The sequence below is a fragment of the Mustelus asterias genome, chromosome 24, assembly GCF_964213995.1.
Source record: "Mustelus asterias chromosome 24, sMusAst1.hap1.1, whole genome shotgun sequence".
Classification (NCBI taxonomy): domain Eukaryota; kingdom Metazoa; phylum Chordata; class Chondrichthyes; order Carcharhiniformes; family Triakidae; genus Mustelus; species Mustelus asterias.
Genome location: NC_135824.1, coordinates 51,039,458 through 51,064,074, shown reverse-complemented (window position 1 = coordinate 51,064,074; position 24,617 = coordinate 51,039,458). Strand labels below are relative to the sequence as shown.

Genomic DNA, 24,617 nt, shown 5'->3' with positions numbered 1-24,617 from the left:
AGTGACCCGAGCCGGGAATCGAACCCAGGTCCCTGGAGCTGTGAAGCAGCAGTGCTAACCACTGTGCCACCGTGCCGCCCTTAACCACTGTGCTACCGTGCCGACCTTCCCTGATGCCGTCGGACTTTTGAATGGACTTACCTTGTATTAAGTTGATCTCTCTCTACATCCTGGCTACGACTGTAACACTACATTCTGCACTCTCTCGTTTCTTTCTCTATGAACGGTATGTTTTGTCTGTATAGCGCGCAACAAACAATACTTTTCACTGTATGTCAATACATGTGACAAATCAAATCAATGTGCGTAATGGTGCTGCGTCTGGGGTGTGACGAGGTCCTCTTTGCATCTGTGCTGCCAAATTATTTACAGCGGCTGACTAATTTTCGGTGCCTGTATCTATCTCCAGTGCATCCACAGAGATGTGAAACCAGAGAACATCCTCATCACCAAGCACGGAGTCATCAAGCTCTGCGATTTTGGCTTTGCAAGAATCCTGAGTGAGTTTGTTTTCCTTCTCTGTCCAGAGGCATCTGAGCCATTGTCAACAATGTTTTAAGTAACAGCACAATAGGCGGGATTTTCTTGCTGTCCCCACCGGCGGGATTTTCCAGTCCCGACAACAGTGACGCCGACGGTTGCGAATGTAAACCCCATTGACAGCGGTATGACCAGTAGATCCCGCAGCCAGCCAATGGTGGGCCATCTCTGCTGCCACAAAGCACGCCTTGGGGGATGCAGAAAATCCTGCCCATTGTTTCATAGAATCATAGAGACCCTACAGTGCAGAAAGAAGCCATTCGGCCCATCGAGTCTGCACTGACAACAATCCCACTCAGGCCCTATCCCCATATCCCTACATATTTACCCGCTAATCCCTCTAACCTATGCATCCCGGGACACTAAGGGGCAATTTAGCATGGCCAATCAACCTAACCCGCACATCTTTTGAAGTTTTTTTTAAAAAACACTCAAGTCAGGATGTTATAGGATAGATAGATAGATATAAGTCAGGATAGATGGGGTCAACGGTGGGAAGCTTTTTCCCAGATCAGAAGTGACGATCACGAGGGGTCACGGGCTCAAGGTGAGAGGGGCGAGGTATAACTCAGATATTAGAGGGATGTTTTTTACACAGAGGGTGGTGGGGGCCTGGAATGCGCTGCCAAGTAGGGTGGTGGAGGCAGGCACGCTGACATCGTTTAAGACTTACCTGGATAGTCACATGAGCAGCCTGGGAATGGAGGGATACAAACGATTGGTCTAGTTGGACCAAGGAGCGGCACAGGCTTGGAGGGCCGAAGGGCCTGTTTCCTGTGCTGTACTGTTCTTTGTTCTTCTTTGTTCTTTGTTATGATTCAGAATCTCAAATTATGAAAAGCAGATGGGTTAAAACACAACAAGAATATTTTATATTCGGTCAGGCCAGCAACTCTAATAGCTCGTAATTATTTTGATGTAAAAGAATTTTTAACAATCCCAAATTTTTCCCTGATTGTTCCCCTGTGAAATTCCGATTAGCCGTGTAAAGAGGAGAATAATACAGGGATTTTCTTGCTGTCCCCACCGGCAGGATTTTCCAATTAACATTGAGGATGTTGGTGGGAGGTTGTGGAGTGCATGACAATGATTCAGTGTTGGGGATTGGGAAGGGACATGGTGCCATTCCCGCTTCCTCCTCTTAGTTGATCTGGTACAGTAGATAGTCTCACAACAACAGGTTAAAGTCCAACAGGTTTATTTGGTGGCACGAGCTTTCGGAGTGCTGCTCCTTCGTCAGGTGACTCACCTGATGAAGAGGCAGTGCTCGCTCCCCTTGCCAGTATTGAGGGAGTGCTGCCTAATGGATGGAGGTACCCCCTTTGAAACTGAGTCTCTGACTGCTTCCTCAGGTGGCCAGTTGGCTGTAAAGCATTCTGAGGCATCCCAAGGTCATGGAAGTCACTGTAAGTCATTCTTTTGTTAAGGCAGGAGAAAGATGGCAGTTGATAAACCAGAGCTGTCTGAGGAGCCCAGACGGTTTAGAATAGAGGCCTTTGCTGGGGCCTACACTGTTTGCATTATGGGGGTGTGACTGGCCTGTGCTGACATGTTGGCATTGTAAAGTTAATCACTCTGTATTCCAGCTGGTCCGGGGGATGACTACACGGATTACGTGGCAACTCGCTGGTACCGTGCCCCGGAGTTACTGGTCGGAGACACGCAGTACGGCGCCCCGGTGGACGTCTGGGCAATCGGCTGCGTTTTTGCTGAGCTCACCTCGGGAAATCCTCTGTGGCCTGGGCGGTCAGACGTCGATCAGCTGTATCTAATTAGGAGGACGCTGGGTAAGCTGCGCATCCTGGGGCAGTTCCAGCTGTTGCTGTGGCTCTCTCTGGCATTGAATACATTTGTCGTGTCCAACAGATCATGTTAACCAATGGATTGAGCGTGTACTGAATAAGCAATTAATGCTGCGAAGAGGTGTCATAACTGATTGAATCTCCCAGAGTGTCATAACTGAGGCAGATTTGCCTAGATTGTAATCATTTTTTGAAGCATTTTACCCCTTAACAGGGTGGCTGCTGGTCTGGTTTTATACTGGACAGTCTGGTTTTCAGCTGTCTGGCTCGTATCCGGTAGTGGACACCTTTCATGTCCGGTGTTTTCTTATGAAGTGCCTCCATGAACTACAAATGTTTATCTTCATTGCTTGCAATTGTCCCTCACTATAGCCGATGAGTTTGCAGTGTGTATGATCCCCACCATAGCTTATAAGCTGCTTGTCTTTGATTCCCAACCTGACTAATGAACCCCTGACCTGTTCCTGTCTGGGCCCTGGGCCGCCCTGGTCAGTCGCAGTTCCTGTGATGCTGCCATCCCACTCTGAGCTCCAGGGAAGCTTTTCCTCGCCCCCATTTGCAGAGTCAGACTCTTGATCTTAAAGTCCTTGCATCCTGGGAGATAGCTTGGGGGCTGGGGGCTGGGCGGGGGGGGGGGGAAATGTCAAAGAATAAAGAACAATACAGCACAGGAAGAGGTCTTTCAGCCCACCAAGTCTGTGCCGACACAGATGTCTCTCTAATCTAATATTTTCTTGCCTCTACGTGGTCCATATCCCTCTATTCCCTGCCCATTCATGTATCTATTCAGATGCCTCTTGAACATTGTCATAGAATCTGCCTCCACCACCACCTCTGGCAGCACGTTCCAGGTATTCACCACTCTGTGTGAAAAAACTTGCCCCTTACATCTCTTTTAAACTTTCCCCCTCTCACATTCAACTTATGCCCCCGAGTAATTGACCCTTTGACCCTGGGAAAAAGATTCTGACTATCCACTCTATCCAAGTCAGTCATAATCTTGTAAACCTCTATCAGGTACCCCCCCCCCCCCCCCGCCACCTCGTCCTCCAATGCTCCAATGAAAACAGTCCAAGTTTGTTCAACCTTCTTCATTGTCCATATCCTCCAAACCAGGCAGCATCCTGATAAATCTCTTCTGCACCCTTTCCAATGCGTCAACATCCTTCCAGTAGTGTAGCGGCCAGAATTGTACACAATACTCCAAATGTGGCCTAACCAAAGTCTCATAGAGCTGCAACATGATTTTCCAATTCCTATACTCAACACCCCGACCGATGAAGGCCAGCATGCCATACGCCTTCTTGACCACCTTGTCCACCTGAGTTGCCACCTTCAGGGAACTGTGGATCTGCACACCTAGATCATTCTGTATGCTAATATTCTTCAGGGCTCTACCATTTACTGTAGACTTTTCTTCTGCAGTAGACCTTCCAAATCACATCACCTCACGTCTGTCCGGGTTGAATTCCATCTGCCATCTTTCGGCCCAGGTCTCCAGCCGATTTATATCTTGCTGTATCCTCTGACAATCCTCCTCACTATCCGCGACTCCCCCAATTTTTGTATCATCTGCAAACTTACTAATCAGACCACTTACATTTTCCTCCAAATATGTTATATATATTATAAACAACAGAGGCCCCAGCACTGATCCTTGTGGAACACCGCTTGTCACAGTTAGAAAAGTACCCTTCCACTGTTGCTACTCTGCTTTCTATACCCAGTAAGAGTTTTAACAACACCAGGTATTCTATACCCAAGTCAGTTTTGTAACCATCTTACCAACTCACCTCAGGTCCCATATGACTTCACCTTCTATATTAGCCTGCCATGAGGAACCTGAGCAAATGCTTTACTAAAGTCCATGTATACAATATCCACTGCCCTGCCCTAGTCAATTTTTTTTGTAGTTTTTTTTTTCAGTATTCTGGAGGACCGTAAGTAACCATCCTACCCCTTACCTCTACGGCCATCAACATCCCACCATATGTCTTTGTAAGGAATTACTGAATGGAAAACACTGTTAACTGGTGTAAGCCCTCACTCTCAGAACTCAATATCTCAAGGGGTTGGGGGAGTCCTCCTTGTAATATCAGGGATCAGTGTTGGCTTTGTGATGCTCCTATGTTTATCGAGCTTGTTTAAAGATCCTGTTATGCTGCTCAGTCCAGTCCTAGTCATCCCCAGTATATGAGCTTGTGTGAATGTTGGGGCAAGAGAGTGACATTTATCTCCCTTGACGTTGTACCTTGATCACGTTCTTCACAGAGACTCTGATGTTTTCTCTCTGCTCCTACAGGGGATCTCATCCCTCGGCACCAAAAGGTTTTCAGTACCAACCAGTTCTTCAGCGGAGTCAACATTCCTGTTCCTGACATCATGGTAAGAACCTCCTTTATAAAAATGAGTGACTTGCATTTGTATAGTGCCTTTCACAGCCTCAGGATGCCCCAAAGCACCTTACAGATAATGAAATACTTATAAAGTCTAGTCATTGCTGCACAAAACGTGGCAGTCAATTTGCACGTAGTAGCTCCCACAAATAGCAATGAAATAATGACTAGATCATCTATTTTAGTGATGTCTTTTGAGAGATAAATATTGGCAGGACACGAAGGACAGCATCTCTGCTCGGCTGTGAAATAATGCCTTGTGATCGATCATAGAGATTCTGTTAACTTCCTATTTGAAAAACAGTGGGTGGAATTTCTGTGGGGAGTTCGGTGGGGAGGTCATTTAATCGGGTGGGAGGGCAGTGGCTGGGGTCCCCTTTGCTTTCCTATTTGTGCCTCAATTAAGTCCATGGTGGGAAAGTTCGTGGGTGGCATTTAGTGCACTAAGGGCCTAAGTCCACTGCCACTGGTATATACCTGGTAGCAAGTGGGGGACTAAGTTAGGAGCTTGCAGGATTCTGGGCTGAGGGTACCTGATCAAGGAACCCAGCATTGGGAAGGGGGGAGGAGACCACTGAGAGCCACTCCCACCCATCCCTTCCCCGCAACCCCCCTCCTGCCAAAAATGCTTCAAATTTGAAACCAAAAAACAGGAAATATTGGGCATGCAGGTCTAACAGCAAATGAAGGAAGATTTTGCCTAGGTCCCTCAGCAATCCTTGGGTGAATGCAGCAATGAAGAGCTGCAGGCCTCTGCTGATTTGGCAGCTCTCGGCAGGTGGGTCTTCTGCCCCGAAGATCCTTGATCCTGCGGAAGGCCCTGCTGTTGCCCTGCTAAGTGCCATATTGGCACTTAATTCAGAGGGGCTTCCCAAAAAGGGGCGACATGGGACTCTCTAGCCGTTGATCAAGATCTTCCTCCCCTTCATTAAACACCACCCAGCATGTCTTGGCAGTGCAGCACTCCCTCAGTACTGCACTGGGAATGTGAACTTTGGAGGTTCATACCAAAGGAATAAGAAGATAGAAAAATGCGTGAAAGACATGGTATTAATGTCCCCAAGTGCTTTACAGCCACCTAAGAATGTTTTTTAAAGTCTTGTCACTGTTTGTAATTTTCCTCAGTCAATGCCTTGCTTCCATTCCTCCACCAAGTTGCTTCCTCCATGTTTTGAGCTGGAGGTCAGTTTCATAGGCTGGCTGCGGACCCCCAAGGCCCTATCCAAAGAGCGTGAGCTGAGACAGTAAGCGCTGGTGGGGCCATTCAATGGGGGAGAGCTTCACCGTCACATCAGGTCCCACTCTCACCTCTGTCGCATGCACTTACACAAAGTGGAGAGTGAGCAGAAGCCAAAACCCTGACTCCTTTTCATCCCTTCTGTTTTCCCCACCAGCCACCCACCCTTCTCTCCACCAACCCAGGGGCGCTGAGGCCAACGGTAACATCCCAAATGTCTCTGCAGCTGAAATTAGTTAACTCATAGCTGAAACTACAGGTTGGTAGGCAGCCTGTTCACACAACAAGGCTGGTGAGGCAGGTAAGATCATCAGTTGTTTCTCCAGAGAAGCTTGGGGGGCTTAACCTTAATCCTACCCCTAAAAGTGTGAGGTGGTGCATTTTGGGAGGACTAACAATGCAAGGGAATGCACAGTGAAGGACACTGGGCAGTACAGAGAACCAGAAGTTTGAGGTGCATTCAAAGATGCCGGAAGACATCAGGACAGGTAGATAAGGTGGTTAAAAAGGCATATGGGATACTTGCCTTTATTAGCCGCGGCATAGACTATAAGAGCAGGGTGGTTATGATGGAACTGTATAAAACGCTCGTTAGGACACAGCTAGAGTACTGTGTGCAGTTCTGGTCACCACACTGTAAGAAGGATGTGATTGCTCTGGAAAGAGTGCAGAGGAGATTCACCAGGATGTTGCCTTGGCTGGAGCTTCTCAGCAATGTAGATAGGCTGGCGAGGCTGGTGTTTTCCTTCGAGCAGAGAAGGATGAGGTGAGAACCTGATTGAGGTGTACAAAATTATGAGGGACATCTATAGGCTGGAAGGGAAGAAAATTTTTCCCTTTAGTATTGGGATCAATAACCCAGGGGACACAGAGTTAAGGTAAGGAGCAGGCAATTTAGAGAGGATTTGAGGAAAAACTTTTTCACCCAGAATGGTGGTAATAACTCCATCCTCGGGTGGATGGAGCTATTACAAGGGGGCATAACTATAGGGTTCATGGTGGGAGATATAGGAAGGATATCAGAGGTAGGTTCTTTACGCAGAGAGTGGTTGGGGTGTGGAATGGACTGCCTGCAGTGATAGTGGAGTCAGACACTTTAGGAACATTTAAGCGGTTATTGGATAGGCACATGGAGCACACCAAGATGATAGGGAGTGGGATAGCTTGATCTTGGTTTCAGATAAAGCTCGGCACAACATCGTGGGCCGAGGGGCCTGTTCTGTGCTGTACTGTTCTATGTTCTAATGCGGTGGGAATCTGGAACTCCCTGCCTGAAAGGTGGTGAATGTGGGAACTCTCACAACATTGAAGAAGCATTTAGATGAGCACTTGAAATGCCAAAGCATACAAGGCTAAGGATCAAGTGGTGGAATGAGGGTTTAGAATAGATAGATGCTTGATGGCTGGCGCACACAATGGACCAAAGAGCTTCTTTCTATGCTGTAAAACTAAATGGGTGGGATTTTATGGCCTCGCTCGGGTAAGACCGGAGATTTCTGTTGTCGGACTCTCGCCCGCTCCAATTCCGTGGCAGGCGAGGTGGTAGAGTTCCGGCCTAGGACTCTATGACTGCATTGCCAATGCCTTGGTCTGTTGGGGGAGGGGGTTACAATGTAGTTGGTTCAGTGCATGAAATTACCTGTGATCTATGACCTTAATGAGAAGTGGTGGGGCAGGGGCAGAGGCAGAGTAAAGAAGAAGTTTGAATCTCAAGATAGCAAACCTTCCAGAATGGAAAGAGGGTCAGGCAGAGTCCTAACATGTTTGCTTGTTCCTCCAGGAACCATTGGAGGTGAAGTTTCCCAACATTTCTCCTCAGGCCCTTCACTTAATGAAGGTAAGTGAATAGTTTCATCTGCCCACAAGCTATCACAGTGTGAAAACATCTGTGTCGGCACGGTAGCACAGTGGTTAGCACTGTTGCTTCACAGCTCCAGGGACCTGGGTTCGATTCCCGGCTTGGGTCACTGTCTGTGTGGAGTTTGCACGTTCTCACCGTGTCTGCGTGGGTTTCCTCCGGGTGCTCCGGTTTCCTCCCACAGTCCAAAGATGTGCGGGGTTAGGTTGATTGGCCATGCTAAAAATTGTCCTTAGTGTCCTGAGATGCGTAGGTTAGAGGGATTAGTGAGTAAATATGTAGGGATATGGGGGTAGGGCCTGGGTGGGATTGTAGTCGGTGCAGACTCGATGGACCGTATGGCCTCTTTCTGTACTGTAGGGTTTCTATGATTTCTATGATCCCAAATAACACCAGGCAGAGAGAGACCATGCAGAACGGGTTGTGCTAACTCCAAGTTGACTGATGTTCACTGGGACTACGGAATTAATAACACTGAAAGCATGATTGACTACTGTTCAATTTGGTGCTACTTGCTTACATTTAAGCTATTTGCTGTACTGGGGACTCTAATCTTGTGTACATAACAGTATTGTCTACACCACACCTGAGTAACATTCTGATACAGTCCACACCCCTAGTAAAATTCTGATATATTCACACCCTTACTGCAACATTCGGATATACCGCACACCCTTCACTGATGCCCTGATGTACATTTCACTGTAATGCTGACAAACACCACACTGTAAGGGGTTATTGTTTCCCTCACACCTCACCATAACTCGCCCACTCAGGTCCAGGTGGATTTGCCTTGGTCTCTGCTAACTCTGTGCGCAATCCCAACGTAAGACAACGTTGAAGAGTTGGAATGGGCTCAGTGTGAAAATATGACACCTTTTGTTGCTTGTTGCCCAGGGCTGTCTGATGATGAACCCCACGGAGAGGCTGACGTGTGAGCAGTTGCTGCAGCACCCGCACTTTGACAGCTGCCGCGAGGAGATGGACAGCAGCAGAGATGCTGAGAAGCTTAACAGGAGGCACGAGAGGATGTCACGCAGGCGTCCACCAGGGGTAAGGGCTCAGTGCTTTAAGCTTTTGTTGACTGTTGGGGTTAACTCACCACTGCCCAGGCATTTTTGATCAACATACAACTGTAAGCCACAAGATGTGGATAATGTGCAGGGGTTAGAGCCTTATCAGTTGTATCACACTCCTCAGCAGTTATACATCACTATGAGAATATTAAAGAAAAGACCAGGAGTAGGCCATTCAGCCCCTTGAGCCTGCCCCATCAATCACTAAGATCATAGTTGATCTAATTTTGGCCTCCACTCTACTTTCCTGCTTGTCCCCCACAACCCTGGATTTCCGTATAATTCAAACACCAGTCTGTTTTAGATTTGAATATATTCAATCACTCAGTTTCCACTGCTCTCTGGGAGAATTCCAAAGATTCACAACCCTCTTAAGAGAATAAATTCCGTCTGATCTCCATTTCGAATAAGGCAACCCCTTATTCTGGAGCTATGAACCTATTTCGAGATGCCCACGTGAAGGAAATATCCTCTCGGCATCCATCCTGTCAAGCCTCCTCTACCTATATATATTGTATATAAACGTTTCAATCAGATCACTTCTCATTCTTCTAAATCCCAGAGTTCAACTGCGCAAGCTTCCCTGGTAACTCATCCCAGGAACCAACCTAGTCAACATTTTCTGAACTGCCTCTCATGCAAGTATATCCCTCCTATATATAAGGAGATTGAAACTGGATGCAGTATTCTAGGTTGCATTAAGTATTCTACCTCGCACTCAGTTGATCTTTCTCCACACCCTAGCTATGACTGTAACACTACATTCTGCACTCTCTCCTTTCCTTCTCTATGTATGGAATGCTTTGTCTGTATAGCGCGCAAGAAACAATACTTTACACTGTATACTAATACACGTGACAATAACTCAAATCAAAAGGTGCAGTCTCAGTGCTACAGTTTGTAGGAAGACTTCCTTACTCTTACACACCATCCCTCTTTCAATAAAGCTGAACATTCCATTTGCTCTCTTAATTACTTGCTGTACCTTCATGCTAATATTTTGTATTTCATGTACACGGGCACTCATATCCCTCTGTCTCAGCATTCTGCAGTTTCTGATCACTTCATTAATGTTTTGCTTTTCTATTCTCTCTAGCAAAGCAGATTTTCCCATGCTATACTCCATCTGCCAAATTTTCACCGTTCACTTAACCTGCCTATGTCCCTTTGTAGACATTTTAGACTGCCCCAAAGCCAGAAAATCCCACCCGAGGTCAACAGATCTTTACATGGTCCATGTCCTCGGGACGGGAAAATTCTGCCCTTTGTGTCCTTCACAGAACTTGCCTTCCCACCTAATTCTGTGTCTTCAGCATATTGGGCTACAAGTTACAATATACTCTGTCCCTTCATCCAAGCCATTAATATAAATTATAAATAGTTGAGACCCCAGCACAGATTCCTTTGGCACCCCACCAGTTACAGTTTACAAACCCATTAATCCCAACTGTCTGTATGCTGTTAAAAGTTATATGAGTCACAAGTAGGCTTACATTAACACTGCAATGAAGTTACTGTGAAAATCCCCTAGTTGTCACATTCCGGCGCCTGTTCGGGTACACTGAGGGGGAACTTAGCATGGCCAATTCACCTAACTTGCACATTTTTGGACTGTGGGAGGAAATCCATGCAGACACGGGGAGAACGTGCAGACTCCTCATAGACAGTGACCCAAGGCAGGAATCGAACTCGGGTCCCTGGCGCTGTGAGGCAGCATTAGCTAACCAATCTTCTATCCATGCTAATATGTTACCCCAAACACAATGGACAGTAACCTTTTCTATGGCACCATAATCAAATGCCTTTTAGAAATCAAAATACACAACGTGTATTGGTTCCCCTTCATTTCATTATGTCAAAGAGCTCTAATAAATATCGAACACTATTTTCCTTTCACAAAACCATGTTGACTCTGCCTGATTGTATTATGATTTTCTAAATACACGCTACTACTTCCTGAATAATTGCTGCCAACATTTTCCCAATGAAAGGCTAGGCTAGCTGAGCAGGTTATCTTTCACGAATGCTGCTTGAGGGATAAAATCCTACCCATTATCTTTTGGATGAGATGTTAAACCGATGCCCTACGTGCTGCCTCGGACGGTAATAAAAGAGCTCAAATAACGGGTTTAACCCCCGTGTTCTGACTAATATTTATCCTTCAATCAACATCACAAAAAACAATCATTATCACACATTGGTTGCAGTGTCTCTTATATTACAGCGATGACTACACTTCTAAAGTACTTCTTTCTGTCTTTGAGATATTTCATGGTTGTGAAAGGTGCTATACAAATGCTTTGCATATTTTTGTTGAATCACTGAAATTATCTGTTTCTATTTGCTCTGTCCATTCTAATAATTTCTAAATTTATCAAATCACCGCTTAATCTCCTCCGTTCTAAAAAAAAAATTTGTAAATTTTTTTCTCGGTCCCTAACTTCCTCATCCTACTGAATCAGCACTCTACCCTCTATATTGCCTCAACATACTTTCAATAATGTAGCATCCCAAACTGCACGCACTATCTCAACTGTGATCTTCAAAGTTTCGCACCCATCTTCAGTTTCCAATATGACCAGGTGAGAAGTGATAGAATGGCTCCCCTCTCTGCCTCTCGGTTGACCCTAACAAGTGTTTTTTCTTAATAATTTGCCAAATTGGTCCACACCCAGCTGACTACACAGATTATGTCTGGATGTTTTGTGAATGGTTTAGGAGAGTGGTCATTAGCACTCTTGGCCCTGGTGGGCTACTTTCTAAGACAGCCCGATTCAATGTTGATCATTGAATCATAGAATGGAAACCCTACAGTGCGGGAGATCATTCGGCCCATCAAGTCTGCACTGACAACAATCCCACCCAGTCCCTATCCCCGTAACCCCATGTATTTACCCTGCTAATCCCCCCAGACAATTTATCATGGACAATCCACCTAACCCATATATCTTTGGAATGTGGGAGGAAGCCTCCGCAGACATGGGGAGAACGTGCAAACTCCACACAGACAGTGACTCGAGATCAGAATTGAACCCAGGTCCCTGGCGCTGAGAGGCAGCAGTTCTAACCACTCTGCCACTGTCTGCCCTTTGTAATTTGTAGAATATGGTTATGTGAATATTCAGCTATCTTAGCTGCTTTATAAGTCACTTAAAAATGCTGTCTTTTTACTATCTTTAAACTTACATACAGTGGTTTCACCCACTCAATCATAGAAATCATAGAAAGCCTACAGTGCAGAAGGAGGCCATTCGGCCCATCGAGTCTGCACTGACAACAATCCCACCCAAGCCCTATCCCTATCATCCCACATATTTATCCTGCTAATCCCTCTAACCTACGCCTCCTAGGACACTAAGGGGCAATTTAGCATAGCCAATCAACCTAACTCGCACACCTTTGGAGTGTGGGGGTAAGTAAAATAATTTTCAATATAAAACATTTATTACACCATTACACTTCAATTTTTTTATTCTATACCTCTTGCCACGAGGTATTCTTGCTAGACTATTCATCCAGAAACTCAGCTAATGTTCTGGGGACCTGGGTTCGAATCCCACCACGGCAGATGGTGGAATTTGAATTCAATAAAAAAAATCTGGAATTAAGAATCTACTGATGACCATGAAACCATTGTCGATTATTGGAAAAACCCACCTGGTTCACTAATGTCCTTTAGGGAAGGAAATCTGCCGTCCTTACCCGGTCTGGCCTACATTTGACTCCAGAGCCACAGCAATGGGGTTGACCCTCAACTGCCCTCAGGCAACCAGGATTGGGCCATAAAAGCTGACCCAGCCACCAACGCCCATGTCCCACGAATGAATTTTAAAAAACAATATTCCATTTACCTTTTTTAATGGTCTTATCCACTGGAAATGCTACTTTTAATATCTTCTGCATCTAAATATTCAAATTCCTCCCCTTCCACATGACTCAGCCACCCCAATTCAAAGATTCATTATTAACTTAATTTTTCTACCAAAACAGGGTAGCACAGTGGTTAGCACTGCTGCCTCACAGCTCCAGGGACCTGGGTTCGATTCGAGTGATTAGTGGAGTAAATATGTGGGGTTACGGGGATAGGGACTGGGTGGGATTGTTGCTGGTGCAGACTCAATGGGCCGAATGGCCTCCTTCCACACTGTAGGGTCTTTATGATTCTATGATACTACCTCACAATTACTGGCATTGAATGCCATTCGCAACATTTTCTGTCCATTGCATCACCTTGGCCAAATCAGTGGAAATGCCTTGTTTCTACTGGGTCACAGTCACCTATTTTCCTATCTTCTATAATCTTTGACATTGCACTCTCCAACCTAAAATCCAGATTGCCTGAGCAGGGAGGCGAGGTCTTGGTTTGATGTCATGTCACGCTACTGGTACCTCTGACAGTGCAGCGCTCCCTTTGGCCTGGACCAAAGTGTCTGCCTCTGTGTGCTAATGTCCTGGGTAAACACTCAACCCAGTGAGGTTCCTTGTCGCAACAGACCAGAAATCATTCCTAGACTGCCGTTGGTCTGGAACAATAGGTGGAAGATAGATCTTGGTTCTTTTGGGGTCAGGAATGGGTTAGTATTTCTGCTCTTCTTCACCATTCAGTGGTCCCTGTTGGAAAATGCATTATATGTGCGAGAACTGATGTGATCCTCAAGACCAAATAGAATGCATAATGAGAAAAAGCCAAGTGTGTGATTGTACCATTTTAATTTGTTTTTCTCTCCTGCACACCTAGCTCCAGTACCTGCCTCAGCTAACCAACAGCAACATCTCGCCAGCACCCGAGACCAAGAAGCATCACCGGAACAAGTACGACCATCACTTGCCCAACATCTGACTATATGGCAGCAAAAGCCAGAGAGCCCAGCCAAACACCCATCTGCACCTCCAAAACTTTCACACCAAGTGGAACTCCTGACAAACCGCTTCCGATCCCACTGTGCATTTAAAGGGACCTGGTCATTCATTTGAGGGCATTTAAGGAGTGGGGGTGGGTTGGGTGCTGGAGAGGGACTTGTGTACTTGATAAGAAATTGCACTCTTAATTTGGCAGCATTTTTGCGCAGGAAGTCCAACTCCCACATGAATGTCAGTTTCATCGAGTCATGTGAACGGCCTGTGTTGATATTGCAATATGTGGTTGGTGGAGTCTGCCTGACAAATAAATAGTCACTCTCCCAATGACCAGGTCCCTTTTTAATATGTGAAGATAGATACCTGAGATATACAGCCAAAGTGGTGACCTACTCACAATACGTTTGTACCTTTTTTGGTTTGCAAGTTCTTTTTTTTTAATAGGCCAGTAAATCCACAAGTGGCAGTCTTCCTAGTCGATTTGAGAATAGACTTGTTTTTAGTTAGAAGACAATGATGTTGACACTTCAGAAACTATAGCACTGGGCCAACTACTGGCCAGAACATGCAACTGCAGTGACTGTTGGCTTGGCAAAATTGATGGCTTGGCAAAATTGAATAGGAAATGTTGACATAGCAATTTACCCTGGGAAACGTTGGCTGAAAAGTTTGACCAAAAATCATTACAGGGGGAAGTAAGCTTTTATTGACAGCAAGTGCCTTACATCCAATGTATGATTTTTAAAGAACCCAAAACAATCAGATTCTCATAGAATAGACTCATAGAATCCCTATGGTGCAGAAAGAGGCCATTTGGACCATCGAGCCTCCACCAACAACAATCCCACCCTATCCCCATTACCCCACATACTTACCCTGCTAATCCCCCCCCCGACACTAAGGGGCAATTTAGCACAGCCAATCAATCTGCACATCTTTGGAGTGTGGGAGGAAACCGGAGCACCCGGCGGAAACCCACGCAGACACTGGGAGAATATCTGTATGGAGTTTGCACAGTCACTCGAGGCAGGGAATGGAACCCGGGTCCCTGGCGCTGTGAGGCAGCAGTACTAACCACTGTGTTTCCCAAAATAGTGTTGTGGTGGGGGGGGGGGGTCTGTATTATGCACATGCCTAGGTGTACATGTCATTGGAAGGGTGACTCTCCCCTCGATCCTGAACATCTAACTAACCTTTCAAATGCTCCGGGTTCACACACACCTGGGTTTGGATAGATGACTGACGTGGCTTCAAACCCCCTCATTTCAGCTTTTGAACTGAAACCCATTATTCCAGCTGGAATTTAAAACTGGGACAGGTCTCTGATTACGTAGTTGTTTTCTAAAAGTGACAGCAGTAACGATTTCAAATCTACAGCATTTATGAATTCAATTTTATTCATGCATACCATTTCTGACATACTAAACACTGCGTCTAATTCAGGAGTGGGAGGAGGTCTCCCGGGTGAAGCTAACCCTTTGTCTGAGTGGGGACCATAGGTGGGTAGGAATCAATTAAGAATTCATTACAGTGGAGTGTGGGACTGGTAGAGGAAAGGTTTTGGCAAAGCTAAAATTGATTACATTTCCCTTGCACCTCCTTTCCACATGGTTGGTGGAGCCAATGTGATACCTATGCGAGCATTGACTTTGCAGCACGGTGCTTGAAAGGAGGAATGATCTTCCCACTGACCCTGATTATACAGAAGCAGAGTGTAGCTTCACTAGCGACTGACACAATTCCCCAGTAAGAAGCCTGAAGAAGGAGCCTGAGACTCCGAAAGCTTTTCCTCATATAAACCTGTTGGATTTTAACTTGGTGTTGTGAGACTTCTTACTGCGCCCACCCCAGTCCAACACCGGCATCTCCACAATTCCCCAGGGCAGCCGCCGAGCAATAAAACAATAGTATAAAGAATTAATTAAGAACTACACAGTCACAAAACTGGGTAAGTTTGGGCAGGCCCTTAGCTGCCCAATCGAGCAAGAATCTAACCCCTTTCCCCCACCAGCATCCAACTGTTGAGTGGCTCCCAGGCCCTTGCCCCAACAAGAGGGGCAAAGATGTGCGTGTTAAGTTGATTGTCCATGTTAAATTAACCTTAATAGCAGGGAGATTAGTGGGGTAAATATGTGGGGTTACAGTGCATAGGTGGGATTGTGGTCTGTGCAGACTAGATGGGCCGAATGGCCTCCTTCTGCACTGTAGGGATTCTACGATTCGAAGAGCAAGGCAAACAACATGAGACGGACTAGACTCTTCTGTGAATGTCATGGGTTCTGGCTGGATTAGGTTATATGTTGTGTTCAATGTGATCCTGAGGGTGGGCTGGAGTCTTGAGTTTTATCATTGCTCCTGGTTTATTTAATACAACCTGCTCCACACAGATTGGAATGTGCATATAAGAGAAACATTCGCTCATGGTGTGTGGATTGGCCTCTGCCTTGCGGATAGTCCCACCCTTCATTCATGCTTTGCAAGTGGGAAGATGGGGGTCTCGCTTCCCACTCACGACAACCGTTTGACTTCCCGGCCACAAGTATATAGTTATTGGGAATCTTGCTGTGCATAAATTGGCTGTCACGTTTCCTACATTATATAACGGTGACTACACTTTAAATGTAAAGGTGGATCTCCTGGATACTGCTCGGAGCAGCTTAGAGAAAAGTCTTTTTTTTTTAAAAGTGTGCTTGACAATTTACTGTGGGCACTTTTCATTGATTGGAGATGGGGAAGAAGGCTGACTGGTGGGTGATTGGAGATGGGAGATCATGTGATGGAACCTCCAGGAATACATCCAAGCTTGATTGGGAGCCCCAACCCATGTACGAGTCTGGAGGCTCACCATCCACCCTGTAGCAGTTCCTTTGGCTTGAGACAAAGACATTAAAGCCCGCATAAGTACCAGCAACATCCCTTGTACAAGATACTGTGGGAAAGCTGGTGAATTCCGAGTGTGTAGAGAGTAGGTCATTCCCTCAACTGAACGTGCCCTATTGATTTGGGGTGAAGGATTTCCAGTCCGATGTATAGATATCGTAAGTCTGTAATGGCTTTTCAGGAGACCTATACAATTAGACCTACTCTCCCAAGCCTTGCATATGGTTTTCTTTGGCAGAACATATCCAATTCCCTTTTTTTGTCATTCCTGCCGTCCCTCGTCAAAGTTCTAGCTCTGAGAGATCGGCTGCACATCCTGGTACTGACCAACAAACCAAGTAGCCGTAGCTGATAGGATGATGCAGGATGGCTGGAGTGAGGATGGGACCTATAACCTTGTGAGAAGTACATTATTACCCTGAGCTATGGCTGACATATTTTCAATGGTAAAGCCGAGGAAGGGATGGGGGGAGGAATCTAATGAGTCATTAATAATATAAATCGAAGAGCAGACATTGCAGTCTAAATTGAAACAGTGAGGGGGCACCAAGCACAGCCTCTACTTTCTTTGACTAGTTCCCTCTCTCCACAGTCACCATGATAACATTTCTAGGCTGCTTGGATTATTGGTGAATGGTGTGTTACAGAAGACTGGTGGGCTTTATGGAACTGGGTTCAACCTACTGTATCGGCTTGTAAATAGGTGGTCAGTCTTGAAACCTGGTTGGTCCCAATGCTGATGTTTTGTCTCGTAAATCAGCCAGATAGTTTCCCAGTTCAGCCTCACTCCTGCCCCCTCTTGGAGCCAGTCCGTGTATACACCAAAGGCCCAGCCCAGGTAGGCACAGGATGCTTTTTGTATAATATTAAACCCTGTTTCTTTTAAACTAAACTGAACAATTGTGTTTTTTTTAAATAAAAGCAAATGACAGCAGATGCTGGAATATGAAACAAAAAGAGAAAATGCTAGAAAATCTCAGAAGGTCAGATAGCATCTGTGGAGAGAGAATCAGAGCTAGCATTTCATAGATCGCAGAATCCCTATAGTACAGAGGGAGGCCATTCAGCCCATCAAGCCTGTATCGACAACAATCCCACCCTATCCCCGTAACCCCATATATTTACCCTACTAATCCCTCCGAAACTAGGGTTAATTTAATATAGCCAATCATCCTAACCTGCACATCTTTGGACTGTGGGAGGAAGCTGGAGTACCCGGAGGAAACCCACGCAGACACGGGGAGAACGTGCAAACTCCACACAGTCAGTGACCCGAGGCTGGAATTGAACCCGGGCTGTAATTGAACCCAGGACCCTGGCGCTGTGAGGTAGCAGTTACCAACCACTGGCATTGTTTTTGTTTTGGGACTCCCTCAACTAAAGGCAATGGGAATCATTCAGCCTTCATCATTACACATCCTGCATCACCCATCTTTCCCTTCGTGTTTAGCATTGGAAATAACAAGGTGACTGTTGAAGTGCTACTATTTCTTTTGGATGAGATGTTAAACAACATCTGCCCCCTCAGGTGGGTATAAATGATGCCGTGGCACTACTTCAAAGAAGAGCGAGTTTCTCCCTGGTGTCCTGGTCAATATTTATCCCTCAATCGACATCACAAAACCATCTGGCTGTGAACAGGGGTGGCACAGTGGCTAGCACTGCTGCCTCATCGCTGCCAGGGACCCGGGTTCGATTCCGGCCTTGGGTGACCGTCTGTGTGGAGTTTGCACAATCTCCCCGTGTCTGCATGTGTTTCCTCCGGGTGTTCCGATTTCCTCCGACGGTCCAAAGATGTGCAGGTTAGATGGATTGGCCATGCTAAATTGCCCCTTAGTATCCAAAGATGTGCAGGTTAGGTGGATTGGCCATGCTAAATTGCCCCTTAGTATCCAAAGATGTGCAGGTTAGGTGGATTGGCCATGCTAAATTGCCCCTTAGTGTCCAAAGATGTGCAGGTTAGGTGGATTGGCCATGCTAAATTGCTCCTTAGTATCCAAAGATGTGTGGGTTAGGTGGATTGGCGCCATCTTGAATTTACTTTGCTCCTTAGTGTCAGGGGGTGACGGGGATAGGGTCTGGGTGGGATTATACTTGGTGCAGGCTCGATGGGCCGAATGGCTGCCTTCTGCACTGTGGGGATTCTATGAATTAAAGAAAATCGAACAGCCTCAATGTTTCAGCAGTCTTATACCATTGGCCACTGTACGGGTGCACTAATGTCATGCTGCCTTTTGGTGACGCTACTGAGCAATAAACCATTATAAGTTGATGACTGACACTGTGAGGCTGTTAGATGTTACTGCAGCTGCTTCCTCCCATCAGAAGGTGGAGGATTCTGTGGACAATATGTGTAAGTGTAAGGCAACAATACAAAATACTGTCTACGCTGGAATCTGAAATAAAAACAGAGAATGCAAGAGAAGCTCAGCAGGTTAGCAATCCAAGTGGCCTGTAAATATGGAGAGGGCATTTGGCATTGAAATCAGAAGGTATGTTCAAGTGCTCCCTCTGATGGCCAGCCCAAGAACTGTACCTTATTGTTTTCCTTATTGTTCTTATTGTTTTAACAGAAGTTAAAATGCATCAAAGGAATGTACCACCATTTTATTATTCAGGGAAAGGAGAACCAATATTCCACTTTCCCAATCCATCTCTTTCTCCTCTGCTGGATTTACAGTTAAAAACATGCATGATTTTTTAAAAAAGTTTACTTATTAGCTTATTTATCATAAGTAGGCTTACATTAACACTGCAATGAAGTTACTGTGAAAATCCCCTAGTCGCCACACTCTGGCGCTTGTTCGGGTACACTGAGGGAAAATTTAGCACGGCCATTGCACCAAACCAGCACGTCTTTTGGACTGTGGGGGGAAACCGGAGCACACAGAGGAAACCCACGCAGACACGGGGAGAACATCCAAACCCTACATAGTGACCCAAGCTGGGAATCGAACCCGGGTCCCTGGCGCTGTGAGGCAGCCGTGCTAACCATTGTGTCATGGGCAACACATTGAGTCAGAACATTGTGGGTTCAAAGTCACCCACTCTGGAAACTTGAGCACAATGTCCACTCCGAAGGAATGCTGCAGGGTCGGAGGTGCCATCTTTCAGATGAGTAGCTAAACCAAGATTCCGTTAGATGCCAGCGAAATTCCATGCAGCAGCATTGAAAAAAAACTAGGAGTTCTCCGCAGTGTCCTAGATCATATTTAGCCCTTAGCCATCACTAAAGCAGATTATTACATAGCATACTCCCACAAATGACAATGTGCAAATTGACTGCCACTTCTTACGTTATAACAGTGACTACACTTTAGTAGTACTTCATCACTTTGCTGCGCGCTTTGGGATGTCCAACCTTTATAAATGCAAGTATTTCATAATGGTTGCTCTGTTATTAAGACGCCAGCTTTAGCTGTGAGCGCAGCTGAAATACTCATGAATGGCCAAACTCGAAAGATCACACAGGGAACCACACAGCCTAATACAAAAATAAGTGCTTACAACATGCGTCCTGGATGAGGGACCTCTTTTAGAAGTGAGCCATCGTACAGCTTCACACGTGCGAGCAACAGATTGACTTTGTGCTAGCGGTTGGTAACTGTACAGAACAGGCAAGTTGTCTGACAGAGCAAGTATGAGCCAATGACACTTCTCTTACTCCCATATAATCAACTCCGATTTAGCTCATTGTTCTTCCCTATAAATCTATCGCTGTGTAGAAAGCAGAGTAGTGTCTTACTGGCAAGCTCCCAATCTACCACACTTACCTCAGCAGCCCAGAGTGCACCCGCAACCGCGTTATAGAAACACTGGAGTAGGCCAATTTAAGATTGTCAGTCAGGCTGACAGTGTGGCACATTTGTGTGTACTGGAGCCTACATATATCAAGTTTAAAGTTTATTTATTAATTATGCAATTAAGTTACTGTGAAAATCCCCTCGTCGCCACACTCCACCCCGCCGCCTGTTCGGGTACAATGAGCAAGAATTTAGCATGGCCAATGCACCTAACCAGCCCTTCTTTCCGACTGTGGGAGGAAACCAGAGCACCCGGAGGAAACCCATGCAGACATGGGAAGAACGTGCAGACTCTGTACAGACAGTGACCCAAGCCGGGAATCAAACTCAGGTCGCTGGCGTTGTGAGACAGCAGTGCTAACTACTGTGCTGCCCATGTGCCTCCGTGCCGCCCTTACGTAAGGCCCTGCTCTTTGGCAGACAGAAAGAACATGTACACAGATTGCACTTGTTTCAGCTAAAGGTGACAGCCATTTGCTGATTCATTCCCCAGGGCAATGCCTTAACCAATCGGGATCAAGCTGCCTGGTTTAAATTTCAAACAATGCTTGTCAGTTATCTGTCAGTCACCATCAACTGGTGTATTCTCCATGACAACACCTCAACCAATCAGAGTCCACTTACCAGCCAATCAGCATTCTCTACTCATACAGTATAAATTGATGTTTTCCCCTTAAACTGGTATTCTTGCGAAATGTCTTGATGAGTGCAAGACGAAAAGCTCAACATGTCTCCTTCCTCAGCAATGCTTAAGTTCTGGACTACCAAACAATGAATTAAAAAAATGTTTCCTTATTCTGTTATTGGACCAAAGGCAGTGCAGACTCGATGGGCCAAATGGCCTTCTTTTGCACTGCAGGGATTCAATGGCAGTCAGTACTGACTTGCAGATACGGGAACAGCAGATCATTTAGCACCTTGAGCTGCTTCTGCCATTCAACGAGATTATGGCTGTTCTCTGACCTAACTCCATGGACCTGCTTTTGCACCATATGGCTCTGATTAACCAAAGCCTATCAATCTCAGATTTAAAATTAACCACTGACTCAGCACCAACTGCCATTTGCAGCAGAAGGTCAAACTTCCATCCTTTGCGTGTAAATTTTTTTCTAACTTTCCTCCTGACATCATAAGTAGGCTTTTACAACCTCACTGCTCTCACTGTTGGGATGCAGCAGTGAGCTGATACTGACAGACTTGCCAGGTTCGAGGGCAGAGCTCATTTCTATACTTCCCAATCACTTTCTCATGTTGAATATCGAAGGAAGACTGCATTGTAAGCATTACATTACCAAGAAATTGATCTGCATAATTCCATTTGGAAATGCTCAACATTGTCGCAATGGCAATTGGACCCTTGGTTTTGGGCTTCCCTTCACTGACATTATCACAGAATCATAGAACCCCTACAGTGCAGAGGGAGTCCATTCGGCCCATCAAGTCTGTACTGACCCACGATTTTATTTTATCTAGTCCCATAACCCACTAATCCCCCTAACCTGCACATCTTTGGACACTAAGGGGCAATTTAGCATGGCCAATCCACCTAACCAGCACATCTTTGGACAGTGGGAGGAAATCAGAGCACCCGGAGGAAACCCACGCAGACACTGGGAGAACGTGTAGACTCCACACAGTCACCTAAGACCGGAATCGAACCCGGGTCCCTGGCGCTGTGAGACGGCAGTGCTAACCACTGTGCCACCCTGCCACCCTGTCAACTTGCTGTTTTGGCATTAAGTTGTTTGGCTCGACGCAAATGGAACTTCTTACCGCACAGAACGGTTGTTCCTTTGCAGACTAAGGGTGGCATAGTGGTAGCACTGCTGCCTCACAGCGCCAGGGATCCAGGTTCAATTCCGGCCTCAGGTGACTGTGTGGAGTTTGCATATTCTCCCCGTGTCTGCGTGGGTTTTCTCCGGGTGCCCTTGTTTCCTCCCACAGTCCAAAGATGTGCAGGTTCGGTTGATTGGCCATGCTGATTGATTGCCCCTTAGTGTCAGGGGGATTGCAGGGTAAATACGTGGGGCCTGGGTGGGATTGTTGTCGGTGCGGGCTCGAAGGGCCAAATGGCCTCCTGTGCTGCACGGATTCTATGATTTGGTTAAATCATGGCTGATGTTCAACATCAACTTCACTTCCCTCCCCATATCCCACCATTCCCCCCATGCCCAAAAGTCTCTCAATCTCAGTCTTAAATATACTCATCAAGTGAGCAACCACAGACGACTGGGGTAGAGATTTGCAGAGATTCACAACTTCAGTGGTGGAGAAACTTCTGTTGATCTCAGTCCTAAATGGCTGGCCCCCCCATCCTGAAACGATGCCCCCAATTTCTTCGCTCTCCAACTCTGGGAAACAAGCTCTCAGCATCCATTCTGTCAAGCCCTCTCAGAAGTACTGGGCGTCTGAGTTTCTAATATATCTCTTAATCAGCATCATTGCTGGAGTCGAGCTCTAAAATTTGGACAATATTAATCAAAAGCTGGGTTGAGCCCTGCGAATTCCGGTCAGCAGGCATAAGTTTGAGCTTTTATTTTTCAGAGTGTTGAAATTTACAGGGAAAGTGTTTCCACTGAATTATCCGATCATCTATCCTCCTGTTTATATCAACACAAGAGACCTTTTCCTCAAGTTGTCTCCAACAGCAGCAGAAATTATGGCAACAAGGGACTCATAATAATATGCACTGGGAAAAGGAAATGTTTTCTGTGCCCCTGGGCCCATCACACCGACACGATGCATGAAATTTTTTTTAAAACAGGAATGTTACCTGGGAATTGTGAGGCAATCAGACGCATTATTATCCTTGCATCATTGCCTCTCTCCTTTAAATGACCATATTGCTATCTGATCTATCCCTGTAACTTTTAATAATGTGTCTAATGAACGTTTACCGATCTCCATTTTAAATTTCAATTGACGCCCCCCCCAGCCTCAATGGTTATTTCCACTTTTATAAATTTCCACTTGAAGAAGTCCTGCTCCCTGAAGAAGAGTCATATGGACTCGAAATGCTGTTTCTCTCTCCGCAGGTGCTGCCTGACCTGCTGGGTTTTATCCAGCATTTTCTGTTTTGATACCAAACTTCCACTACCCTTTGTGTAAAGAAGCGTTCAATCCTCAACCCGCTCAATTATACCCCCAGGGGATAAATTACCACGAGGTGAGGCAATGGCACAGCGATATTTAGAACATAGAAAAGCTACAGGACAAACAGGCCCTTCGGCCCACAAGTTGCGCCGAACAATTTCCTTACCTTCTAGGCTCATTTTTAAGAGACTTTTGGATAGGTTCATGGAGGTTAGTAAGATAGAGGGTTATAGATGAGCCTATAACCCTCTATCTTACTAACCTCCATGAACCTATCCAAAAGTCTCTTAAAAGACTCAATCGAATCCGCTTCCACCACCACTACCAGCAGCCGATTCCACGCACCCACCACCCTCTGAGTGAAAAACTTACCCCTAACATCTCCTCTGTACCTACCCCCCAGCACCCTAAACCTGTGGCCTCTCGTGACAACCATTTCAGCCCTGGGTAAAAGTCTCTGAGAATCCACTCTATCAATATCTCTCAACATCTTATACACCTCTATCAGGTCACCTCTCACCCTTCGCCTCTCCAAGGAGAATAGACCTAGCTCTCTCAACCTATCCTCATAAGGCATGCCACCTAATCCCGGCAACATCCTCGTAAATTTCCGCCAGACTAGTAATCCAGAGACCCAGGGGAATGCTCTGGGGACCCCAGTTCAAATCTCACCACGGCAGATGGTGAAATTTGAATTTCGTACAATTCTGGAATTAAAAGTCTAATGACGGCCATTAACCAGTGTTGTAAAAACCCATCTAGTTCAGGAATGTCCTGTAGGAAAGAAATCTGTCGTCCTTACCTGGTCTGGCCTACATGTGACTCCAGAGCCGTAGCGATGTGTGGTTGACTCTTAAATGCCCTCAGGGATGGGCAATAAATGCTGGCCCTGTCAGTGACGCCCACATCCCATAAACAAATGCATATCTCTAATTTTTGTGTTATGTTTCCCTTGTGCTGGATTTCCCCATTAGTGAAAATAGTTTCTCTTTATCTACCCATCAACTCCTTTAACCATCTTAGATGCAATTAGTTCATAATCTTTTATACTCAAGGGAAGACAGGGCTGGTCTAT

The 24,617-nt window shown here is 45.9% G+C and overlaps 1 protein-coding gene across 1 annotated transcript in view; it reads left to right on the top strand.

The window, feature by feature from the left end:
* LOC144511385 (cyclin-dependent kinase-like 1) overlaps positions 1 to 17,529 on the top strand; it is a 61,407-nt gene extending 43,878 nt beyond the window's left edge. The window contains exons 4-9 of the mRNA XM_078241688.1: positions 410 to 500; positions 2,127 to 2,327; positions 4,645 to 4,727; positions 7,756 to 7,812; positions 8,731 to 8,886; positions 13,648 to 17,529. Of these exons, the coding sequence (XP_078097814.1) occupies positions 410 to 500; positions 2,127 to 2,327; positions 4,645 to 4,727; positions 7,756 to 7,812; positions 8,731 to 8,886; positions 13,648 to 13,749 (690 nt within the window). The 3' untranslated portion in view covers positions 13,750 to 17,529. The remainder of the gene's footprint in view (positions 1 to 409; positions 501 to 2,126; positions 2,328 to 4,644; positions 4,728 to 7,755; positions 7,813 to 8,730; positions 8,887 to 13,647) is intronic.
* Positions 17,530 to 24,617: the final 7,088 nt, after the last annotated feature.